General features: G+C 50.9%; 1 protein-coding gene across 1 annotated transcript in view; it reads left to right on the top strand.

Annotated features, from left to right (window-relative positions):
* Window positions 1-10,070, top strand: part of LOC107113130 (brain-specific angiogenesis inhibitor 1-associated protein 2-like) — a 27,043-nt gene extending 16,973 nt beyond the window's left edge. Inside the window, exons 7-13 of the mRNA XM_015414395.1 lie at window positions 1,458-1,610; window positions 2,628-2,822; window positions 3,503-3,731; window positions 5,584-5,785; window positions 6,688-6,759; window positions 9,637-9,802; window positions 9,996-10,070. Of these exons, the coding sequence (XP_015269881.1) occupies window positions 1,458-1,610; window positions 2,628-2,822; window positions 3,503-3,731; window positions 5,584-5,785; window positions 6,688-6,759; window positions 9,637-9,802; window positions 9,996-10,070 (1,092 nt within the window). The remainder of the gene's footprint in view (window positions 1-1,457; window positions 1,611-2,627; window positions 2,823-3,502; window positions 3,732-5,583; window positions 5,786-6,687; window positions 6,760-9,636; window positions 9,803-9,995) is intronic.
* Window positions 10,071-10,541: the final 471 nt, after the last annotated feature.

The raw sequence follows: 10,541 nt of genomic DNA, 5'->3' as shown, positions 1-10,541 counted from the left end.
AATGCTGACCAGAGGGACCAACAGTCTGACTCAGTAGGAGGCATGCTATATGCACAGGGCTCATCCACCGTCCTCCCTCATATTGCTATAGCACAGTCGTGTTCCCCCCCCCACCTCAAGAACAGTGATCATTTGCTCCCCATTGATGCATGACTAGACCCAAAGACAAGTGCAGTGGTTAGAATGTCAGACTAGGACCTGGGAGACCCAGGTTCGAATCCCCCCTCTGCCGTGGAAGCTTGCTGGGTGACCTTGGGCCAGTCACAGATTCTCATCTTAACCAACCTCACAGGATTGTTGTTGTGAGGATAAAATGTACAAGGGCAGAATGATGCTGTAAGCTGCTCTGGGTCCCTGCTGGGGAGAACAGCAGGGCATAAATTTCCAGATAAATAAATACTTGTATATTTGTATAACTTTTGTACCACCTGTCAGCTGCAAATGTTCCCAAAGCAGTTGAGAGAATAAAATCAAAGCAGTAAAACTTTTTAAAGGGAGACTGACAGCATAAAACACATCCGCAGTTTAGCAGCAACGTAGAACAACCATTCCCAAGACAGTCTGAGCTCCCGCCTCACCCTGCACAGAGTTGATGGAATAAAAAAGAAGAAAGTCTTGCATCTGCCTGTAGACATACAAGCTTCTAGGGGGATTCTAATTTCACAACTGAAATCATCCTCATCCTGGAGGGTTCCACGCTTGGATCCAGCTGTGATGGTGCTTACAGCAGTGCCTCACTGACTGGTCTTAGGGAGCAGGAGGGTTTATTGGGATAAACGTCCTAAGGAACTGAGAGCACAGATCCTTTTGTGGCCAGAAATACATCGATAAGCCTGTGATGTTATTGAAGCACTGGGGTAATGGGCTGTCATCTGCTCATCCATGACAACCACCTGTTGACCCAGTTAATGTTCCCGGACAGTTTCCAAGGGCAGCCCCATACAAAATGCATGACAGTAGCCTAATCTGGATGTCCTTGACAACTGCTTGAAGAAGTATTTGTAATAAGGATATAAAGAGGTGCAGCAATAGAATACCTAATTCACCTATGAACCAGACTTAGCTATGCCGCTTCGACTTATCTTTGTAGTCATAAGAACTACAAACTGTCATTTAAAAAAATGAAAGCAGAGATTGAGGTAGGTGGTTAACAACCTTTTATCTTTCCAACAACCTTGTGAGATTGGTAAAGCCTGAAAGATAATGGCTTGCCAGAAATCTAAACGTCATAGTTGAATAGGGATTTGAACCTAGAAATCCTTGATCCAAGTCCTATCCAAGTGTCTGCTGTATCACATTTGTATAGGCTGCATAGTTTCATCATATGGGAAAGTCTTAATTCTGTACAGTGTTGGTATGTAAGCCCGGCTGTGAAGTGGTTGGGCCTGAAATTGGAACAAGATGGCCGCTTCCCATCTAATTATGTCTTTGGATTTTTCTTTTTCCTTTTGCCAAAGTATGTGGAGATTATGAGCACCAAGCAGAGTGAGCTGGATCGGTTTGTGGCGGAAGGATACAAGGCAGCGTTGACTGAGGAGAGGCGCCGGTACTCCTTTCTGGTGGACCGCCAGTGTGCAGTCTCCAAGCACTTCAGCACCTATCACACCAAGGTGAGCTGCATCCGCCTCACGCCATAAGGGTTAAGGAGTGATCTCTCCTTATTTCTCCTCACAGTGGGATTCAGGTGGAAACCCGTCTCGTTCTTCCTTTGTTAGGATGGGCATAGAATTCAACCTTTTGAGAGTCCCTCTTTGGGGAGGAAAAAAATCAAGTTTCTGGTCAGACAGTCTTGAAATCGTGTAATCGTGTTTCTACCCTGCCTTTCCCTGGTGGCTTACCATTCCAAGATTAAAAACATAGAAAGTACAATAAAACCGCATGAACCCCTCTTCCCGACAAAATGTGTACAGCTTAACAGCGTCCTCCCCCACCTCCTCCGGGAAGCCATCCCACAAAGTGGGAGCCGCCAGGGCTTTTTTTTTTGTAGAAAAAGCCCAGCAGGAACTCATTAGCATAACAGGTCACACCCTGACAGCAAAGCTCATTAGCCTAATAGGCCACACCCCCATGCCTTCTCTTGGCTTGCCTGGGTGCTACGCGACTGCGGGGAGCCCAGGTAAGCCGGCCCTTGGACAGGCCGGGGAAGGCACAGGGAGGCAGGGGGGTCGGTCGCTCTCCAGGCCTTCCCTCTGTAGCCACACATGCAGTCACCAGGGGGGTCGGTCGCTCTCCAGGCCTTCCCTCTGTAGCCACACATGCAGAGGTTTTGGCTGTAGTGGGCGTGGCCAACTCTGAAGCCAGCCGGAACTCCGCTCCTGTGTGTTCCTGCCCAAAAATAGCCGTGGGAGCCGCTACAGAGAAGGAATGGTTTCCAGTTGTGGCCAAATAGGCCAGCCTCAAGTGGGGGGATAACAAGAAGGTGACAGCCAGAAGGTCGCAGTTCATCTTGGGATAAAGGGAGGGGTGAGCACAGTTTTCAGGAGAGAATTGCCTTACAAATTTTAAAATGTGCATTTTTGAACTGGGTGGTTTCTAGCATCGACATCCTGAAGCAGGGAAGAGTAGAAGCCGAAAAGCCAAAACAAAACCAGACTGAGATGGGTCTTTGTGTCCCTCTTTCCTTGCAGGTGCGGGAGCTGTTAGCGGCCAAGCTGCCCGTCTGGCAGGCATCGTGCACCCAACCCACTCGCCTCCCTGAGCGTGCCCTGGCCTTGGTCAAGCTGACAGCCAACCATCTCCCCGGGGGGACACCCATTACAGCCGCTGACCCCCTTCCCAGCGCTAAGGTCCTGGAAGAATTGTTAGAGCATGGACCAAACCATGTGAGTGTCCACCTGGGAACACCAGGCAATTGACCCCCTGCCTTTATCTTATACCTCTCTGGGGTTCAGAGTCCCCAATCGCAGTGGTGTAGCCAGATGTCACATCTGGAGCTCCCAGTGGAAAGCCAGGAATGAAGAGGGAGCCTTTGACTCAGCCCAGAGGTTGTACGCAGATAAGTGCTGTCAAGTTGCAACACGTTTATGGTGACCCCAGGAAGGGGCTTTCAAGGCAAGCAGAGATGGTTTGCCATTGCTGTCCTCTGCAGAGTCTTCCTTGGGGGTCTCCCATCCAAGTACCGTCCTTGTTTAGCTTCCGGGACCTGACAAGATCGGCCTGTGCCACTCTGCCTTCCCGACCCTCCAAAGGTAGTAAGAACTAAGAAAAGCTGGTTGTGGTGGTGGAAAGTGTGGACAGGTTGCAGCCGACGTATGGTGACCCTGTGGGGTTTTCAAGGCCAGAGATGTTCAGAGGTGGTTTAGTAATGCCCGCCTCTGCACAGCAGCCCTGGGATTCCTTGGTGGTCTCCCACCCAAGTGCTAACCGGGGCCAGCCCTGCTTTAGAGTCCAGGATATAATGAGATTGGGCTAGCCTGGGCCGTCCAGGTCAGAGCAAGGAAAGTCACGATGGGGCAATACCCGAATGCTGGTGTGGTACCTCTCTGTTTCTCTCTTCGTATAGCGTGCCTCAGTCCAGGAGGTGACGCCACTGCCTAATGGTGACTCCCATCGTGGGAAGGGATCGAGGGACCCGGGCCACCCGCCGATTAGCGAGCCCATCGCCCTCACCTCAGGCCTGCCGCCCACCCAAACCACTCAGACCCCCCCACAGACCAAGACCGCCGAGAGCTATTCCTGCACCCTTCCGATGCCGCGCAAGATGTCGACGGAGACCCGCCTTGCGACGCTGGGTGAGTGTGCCGTGTCCAGCGTAAGCCGCAGCCCACCCTGGGGCCCTCCTGCCTTGTCTAGCAAGACTCAGAACTGCTGCAGGTTATTATCTGTGCAAGGCCTTATTGTTAGCCGCACTGAGCCTGAGGGGAGGGCGGGATATAAATCGCATCGTTAGTTAATTCATTCATTTTTTTTATTATTTTCTCTTTAAAGGGGGTGGGATACAGAAGGAAAAAAGGGGTACGGGGAAAATACAGATTCGTCAAGTTTGTGAAAAGTTATGAATTGTTACATACAACAAGTAAAACCAGATTGCATCTTTAATTTCATTGTACTATGTACAATGACAATAAAGTTTATTATTATTATTATTATTATTATTATTATGCAACACCAATTGCATTACATGTTTCAAATATAAAAGCAAACATCTGTGCAACCTTTCTATAAGTTGATCCGCCTGTTTTAGGACAGTGGCCTTCAGCCTGTGGTTTGGGACCCCCCGGTGGGTCACAGAGTCCCTCCTGATGGATTAGTAGCCCCTTTCCAGCTGCCATTTTTGACTGCCTTTTGGAAGTCCCTGATGCAGAAGGAGCATGTGCGCCTTCTACCACTCTTCGCACGCATGCTCAGAAGAGCAGTGGTTAGTTACAGTGTCGGAGCAGGATCTGGGAAACCCAGGTTCGAATCCCCACTCATGCCATGGAAGCTTACTGGGTGAACGTTGGCCGGCCACACTCTCTCAGCCTAACCTACCTCACAGGGTTGTTGTGAGGAGAAAATGGAGGAGAAGAGAATGATGTAAGATGTTTTGATCCCCATTGGGGAGAAAGGCAGGATAGGAAGTAAATAAATATAATAAAGAGTAGCAGTGGGGAAGAGACCTCCATGGCTTTGACCAGAAGCTTATTCCTGATTATGGTACACTTTTCTTTTTTTTTGGCTTCCTGTCCCCCGCTCTTTTGGCTTGCTTACTGTGATCCTGGCCTAGGAACTGGTGAGGTCATAATAACCCTGACTTCTCCTGCTTCCTGACACATGATGAGTTGAGGGCTAATTTAGTCACCCCTTCACTTAAAGATATGGAACTGCTAAATGTGCCAGCCCAGGTGTCATGGCTACTATCGGATACCAATGATCGTGTCACCCTCTCAGTGGCAAAAATTTGTAGGTGCAGTAATCAAATATAAGAGAAATAATACTGAGTAAGGTCTTTTAAAATATTTTATTTAGTTCTAATTTCTGCTTAAGGTGAGCAGTACTAGACAGACAGACAGACAGACAGACAGACAGATAGATAGGCAGGCAGGCAGGCAGGCCGGCCGGCCGGCCAACTGACTCTGATGCGCTATGACTTCCTGTCACATGTTTGTCATTCCGTGCAGGGTTCTTTTTGTAGAAAAAGCCCAGCAGGAACTAATTAGCATATTGGGCCACACCTCTGACAACACAGCTCATTAGCATATTAGGCCATACCCCCATATTACCAGAAGTGTGGTCATCCAGCCACACCCACCTTTTGCTTGTTATTCTTGTTTGTTGTTTACCTTGTTTGTTGTCAAAACCCAGGGCCTTTTTTTTTGTAGCAAGAACTCCTTTGCATGTTAGGCCACACACCCCTAATGTAGCCAATCCTAATGAGTTTCTGCTGTTGGGTGTGGCCTATTATGCTAATGAGTTCCTGCTGGGCGCGGCCAACTCGGGAGCCAGCTGGAACTCCGTTCCTGTGCGTTCCTGCCCCAAAACAGCCCTGATTCCGTGGATCCGGGTCTGGAAAAGCCGAAGGCCCCTGTTCTAGAGCATATTGTGCCCCAAACGGGAAACTCCTGCCCACTGACACCCATCCCTGCTCCCCCCCCACACACACAGTGGAGAACAAGACCCTGCCTCGCATCAGTCCACTCTCCATCCTGCCTGCACGTTCTGAGCGCCGGAGGGTCCAGGCGATATTCTCCCACTCGGCGGGCGAGAACAGCACCCTGCTCAACTTCCAAGAGGGAGACGTCATCTTGCTGCTGGTGACGGAGGCACGGGATGGCTGGCATTACGGGGAGAACGAGGCGACCAAAATGTGAGATCCTCCCCCACACCTTGTGTGTCTCCCCGGGGATTCGGGAATCCTGGCTGCTCGCATTTCCCTGTTCTGTGGGCGCCTGTGCCCGTCCGTCTCTCCTGAGCTGCTCAGCCTAAGGGGGTCAATATGGCTGGGAGCTCTGCTGGAGAAGACTCTGGGAGTGGTAGGGTGGCCAGGCCTGGGTTGGAAAATACCTGGAGACTTTGGGGGTGGATCCAGGAGAGGGCGGGGTTTGAGGAGGGGAGGGGCCTCCGCCGGGTACAATGCCATAGAGCCCACCCTCCAAAGCAGCCATTTTCCCCAGGGGAGCTGATCTCTGTCAGCTGGAGACCAGTTGTAATAGCGGGAGATCCCCAGGCCCCACCTGGAGGCTGGCAACCCTAGGTCACGGCGCGGTGGTCAAGCACGTGGCTTTGCATGCAGGAGGTCCCAGGCGGAGTTCTAGCAGGGGGCTGGAGAAAAGGCCTCGTCCAGCTGGAGTATTAAGCTAAATAGACTCACTGTACAATAGCTTCCCCTGTGTGATCCAGCCCAATCTAGTCTCACTGGGTTCTGGGGGTCTGCGCTGGAGTGTGGCTGCGTTTGCTTCACCTTCCTCCTCTGCTCCAGTAAGCCCAGCCTGTTTCCTCCTCTTCCCAGAAATCAGGAACTGTCGCTCCTGCTCTCGTCCATTTCCTAACCCACTAGGCCGTACTCCCTCCGTAGGCCCCAGAGTGCGGCCTCCTTGTTGTGGTTGTGACTGTTCTTGCCATTTCTTCTCCACAGGCACTTCATTTCCCCTCCCGTCCCCCCCAGTCTCACTAGCAGGGGCTAGAGAGCAGTGGTGCATCTTTTCCCTTACTGTTTTAACGGACGCCTGTTTCTCTTTTTACCCCTTCCCCCCCCCCTCCTCTTTACAGGAAAGGCTGGTTTCCTTTCTCCTATACCCGGCCCTTCCCCCCAGCCGAAGGGGCCGACAAGCCACTTATCAGGTAAAGTAGGAAGTCTTCGAAATGGACGGGGGTGGGTGGGGGGAGGACAGTCCTAATCAAGCCATTTGGGTTAGAGGCCAGAGGTCATTTTGTTCACTGGCAAAACTGGAGTCCCGCTTGCTAAGATCAAGGGAAGGCACGGTAGCCCCTGAGTGGGCACCTTTCGTTCGTGGAACTGATATCTGACTGCCCCAGAGCTCTTGAAAGTACACACAATACGTCTCAGGGTAAGGACAATGGCCGGTAAGGGGGGAAACCCTCTCGTGGGTTTTTTATTATTTTTTGCCATCAAGTCACAGCTGACATAGGGCGACCCCTGGTGGGGTTTTCAAGGCAAGAGACGTTCAGAGGTAGTTTGCCCTTGCCTGCCTCTAGATCATTACCTTGGCATTCCTTGGTGGTCTCCCATCCACATGCTAGCCAGGGACGATCCAGCTTAGCTTCCAAGATTTGATGAGACTCGGCTATCCTGGGCTATCAGGGCACTGGGAGTCTAGCCCTGCTCTTTTATCACCATGCCCATTTACAGGGCTCTTTTTTTGTAGAAAAAGCACAGCAGGAACTCATTAGCATAACAGGCCACACCCAACAGTAGAAATGCATTAGCCTATTAGGCCACACCCCTGACAGAGCAGCTCATTAGCATATTAGGCCACACCCCACATTACTAGAAGTGTGGTCCTCCAGCCACACTCACCTTTTGCTTCTTATTCTGTTTACCTTGTTTGTTGTCAAAACCCAGGGCTTTTTTTAAAAAAATAACAGGAACCCTTTGCATGTTAGGCCACACACCCCTAATGTAGCCAGTCCTAATGAGTTTCTGCTGTTGGGTGTGGCCTATTATGCTGATGAGTTCCTGCTGGGTGTGGCCAACTCGGGAGCCAGCCGGAACTCCATTCCTGCCCCAAAATAGCCCTGCCCATTTAGACCCACTCTGTCGTCCTTTGGTCACATCATGAGAGGACAAGACTCAGTGGAAAAGACAATAATGCTAGGAGAGCCAGAAGTGACTGTACAGCTCTTAATACACATACTCTTTGGTCCCTGATTTTACCAAAGCAAAATAGTGCGGGACTGTCCCCTACCTGCAAGAATGCCACTCCTGTAATATGCATGGCCCTTGAGTCTGCTAAAACAGCAGCACTGGCCGCAGGGCTAAGACATACCTCACATTGCTTATGAAAAGCCACAGTTGTCCCAGCACATGGAATGTAGCATCCTCTGTGGTGGGAAAGGCGGGCAGTTCTGTGCTGCTGCTAAAGGTTCTTCTAGCACTCAGAACCTGTTAATGTGCCCTTCCTACTGGACCCGAAGTCACCTGGGCCAATCTTAGAGTCATAGACCGATTTCCCACAAGCACTGCTCCATGCTCGCTCTTCCCTTTTGCCCCGATGGTACGTGTCAATTTCACACAAGCTGCTGCGTGGCTGCATTTTCTCCCCGGAGCTTGGCGTGATTTTCCCCACATCTACTCAATCCTGTTTTTTGAGGATTGAGTAAGGGGGTGGGGGGATCGTGCGAAGCTCCGGGGCTTGTGTGAAATTGACACGTACCATCGGGGCAAAAGGGAAGAGCGAGCGTGGAGGAGTGCTTGTGGGAAATCGGCCATAGAATCATATGGAAGGGACCTTCAGGATCATCTAGTCCAGGTGTGGCCAAACTTTTTTAGCATAAGAGCCACATAGAATAAATGTCAGATATTTGAGAGCCACAAGACATGAACAAATGTAAATCCACACGTTTTTATTGGAAAATATGCAAATTTGCTTTTTTATTAACATTAAATGAGACTGCCAAAAATAAAAACAAAAGGAATAAAAACAGATATTGATAATGATATTTAACTTTAGATGGAGAGGGAGGGGAGAAAGAGAGAGAGAGAAAGGTGGGAAGGAAGGAAGGAAATGATGGGGGGGGGAGGTGGAAGGAAAGCAAGGGGAAGGGAAGACCAACCAGGGAGGCATGCCTCCTTTTCAATTCCGCAGCCAACCTGCTGGGAGCCACAGAACATCTGTGAAGGAGCCACATGTGGCTCCCGAGCCACAGTTTGGCCACCCCTGATCTAGTCCAACCCCCTGCACAATGCAGGAAACTCACAAATATCCCCACACACACCCCCAATGACCCCTGTTCCATGCCCAGAAGATGGTCAGAAATCTCCAGGATCTCTGACCAAACTATCCTGGAGAAAAATTGCTGCCTGACCTCATGCAGAAGCCTTGTTGCAGAGCAATCCATACCAGGGACCATTGCACGAAGGACACACTTCTGCTGCTTTCTTCTGTGTATCCGCCGAAGGGTAGGGGATGTGCCGTGTTAGATTAAAATTCAGACGGTAGAGCCCACCTTTCCAAGGAGGCCATTTTGACTTTTAGCTGCAAGCTGGTCTGACATGGTTTCTTTAAGCAGAGAGAGAGTTTGAGGAGGTGTCTGAGGATGGGAGACGCGACATTTGGAATCCTGGGAAAGAAAGTCATGGGATGCCGCAGGAAGACCTTGAGACCTGGACGTCTGAGCCAGGGGCAAACGGGGTCTTTAAAGCAGACAAGGGGCAAGCAGAGCCCAAAGGTCTTTGCGTTGTCGGCAGTGCCATAGGGGCCAGTTGGCCTGGGCCGCAGCAGCCATGACCATAGAGGCAAGCTTGCCCCAGTTACTGGCTGCCAGGGGCCTCCCAGGGCCAGTCCCGCCCTCCTTCTGGGTTCCTTCCAAGGGACGTGGGGATGACTAGGTTAAATTGGGGCAGTGGGAAACACCTGGTTTTTGGCCACTGTGTGACACGGAGCGTTGGACTGGATGGGCCACTGGCCTGATCCAACATGGCTCCTCTTGTGTTCTTAACCACCTACCTTAGCTTGACATGCCTCTCTCTCTGCACAGCTTCGCACTTAGCAAAATGAACAGTAGCAGCACGGGAAATCTGGACCGAGCGGGCTCTCCACCGGCTGGCCCCGAGGGAGGGGAGAGCCCGCGCTACGGACCTTCCCCGCGGACCAGTTCATCCCGCCAGCGTCCTTACAGCATGCTCAACCCCGACCTGTCTCAGGTGAGCGTGTGGGATGAGGTTTCTGTGTGCCTGAGCGGAGGAGCCTGCCAGACTCTTCTTTTGGAGGCTTCTTTGGTGTTTCTCTGCTGCCACTCAGTGGTCAAAAGCCACCAAGCCAGGCTTCGCAGTAGAAGCAACTTCTTTCTTGATGCATGCAAGATCCAGTTTATTTGTTTATTTGTTTTTGGCAAAGCTCTTACTGTTCCATGGGCTGAGTGGTTTTCCTGAAGTTCTGGAGCTGAAGCAGGACTTGCGTGAATGGGACTGAGTTTGCTTTCTTTCTTTCCTTCCCAGTTAGCAAATGAGTTTGGGAGTCCAAGTGCCTCTCCTTCGAGGTAAGACGCCCTCCTGTGACTTCAGGGATCTTCTTTCTCCCTGACTGTAATACCCCATTCTGTATAACTTTGGCGTTTTATTTGGTTGCTGTTGGTGGTGGGGTTTTTTTTAACCATCAAGCCACAGCCAACGTACGGCAACCCCGTGTGGTTTCCAAGACGAGATGTTCAGAGGTGGTTCGCCGATACCTGCCTCTGCGTCACAACCCTGGACTTCCTTGGTGGTCTCCCCTCCAAGTACTAACCAGGGCCGACCCTGCTTAGCTTCTGAGATCTGACCAGATTGGACTACTCTGGTCTATCCAGGTCAGGGCATCCGTGGTTTAGGAATGCCATATCTTAACATGGGATCTAAAGCATCTGGGTGACTCTGAGTACTGTAATTCTGTCCTGGTTTGGCACAT

This window comes from Gekko japonicus, unplaced genomic scaffold (genome assembly GCF_001447785.1).
Source record: "Gekko japonicus isolate JY-2015 unplaced genomic scaffold, Gekko_japonicus_V1.1 scaffold243, whole genome shotgun sequence".
NCBI lineage: Eukaryota > Metazoa > Chordata > Lepidosauria > Squamata > Gekkonidae > Gekko > Gekko japonicus.
The sequence above is the reverse complement of the archived record's forward strand: the minus strand, read 5'-3'. Positions and strand labels throughout refer to the sequence as shown.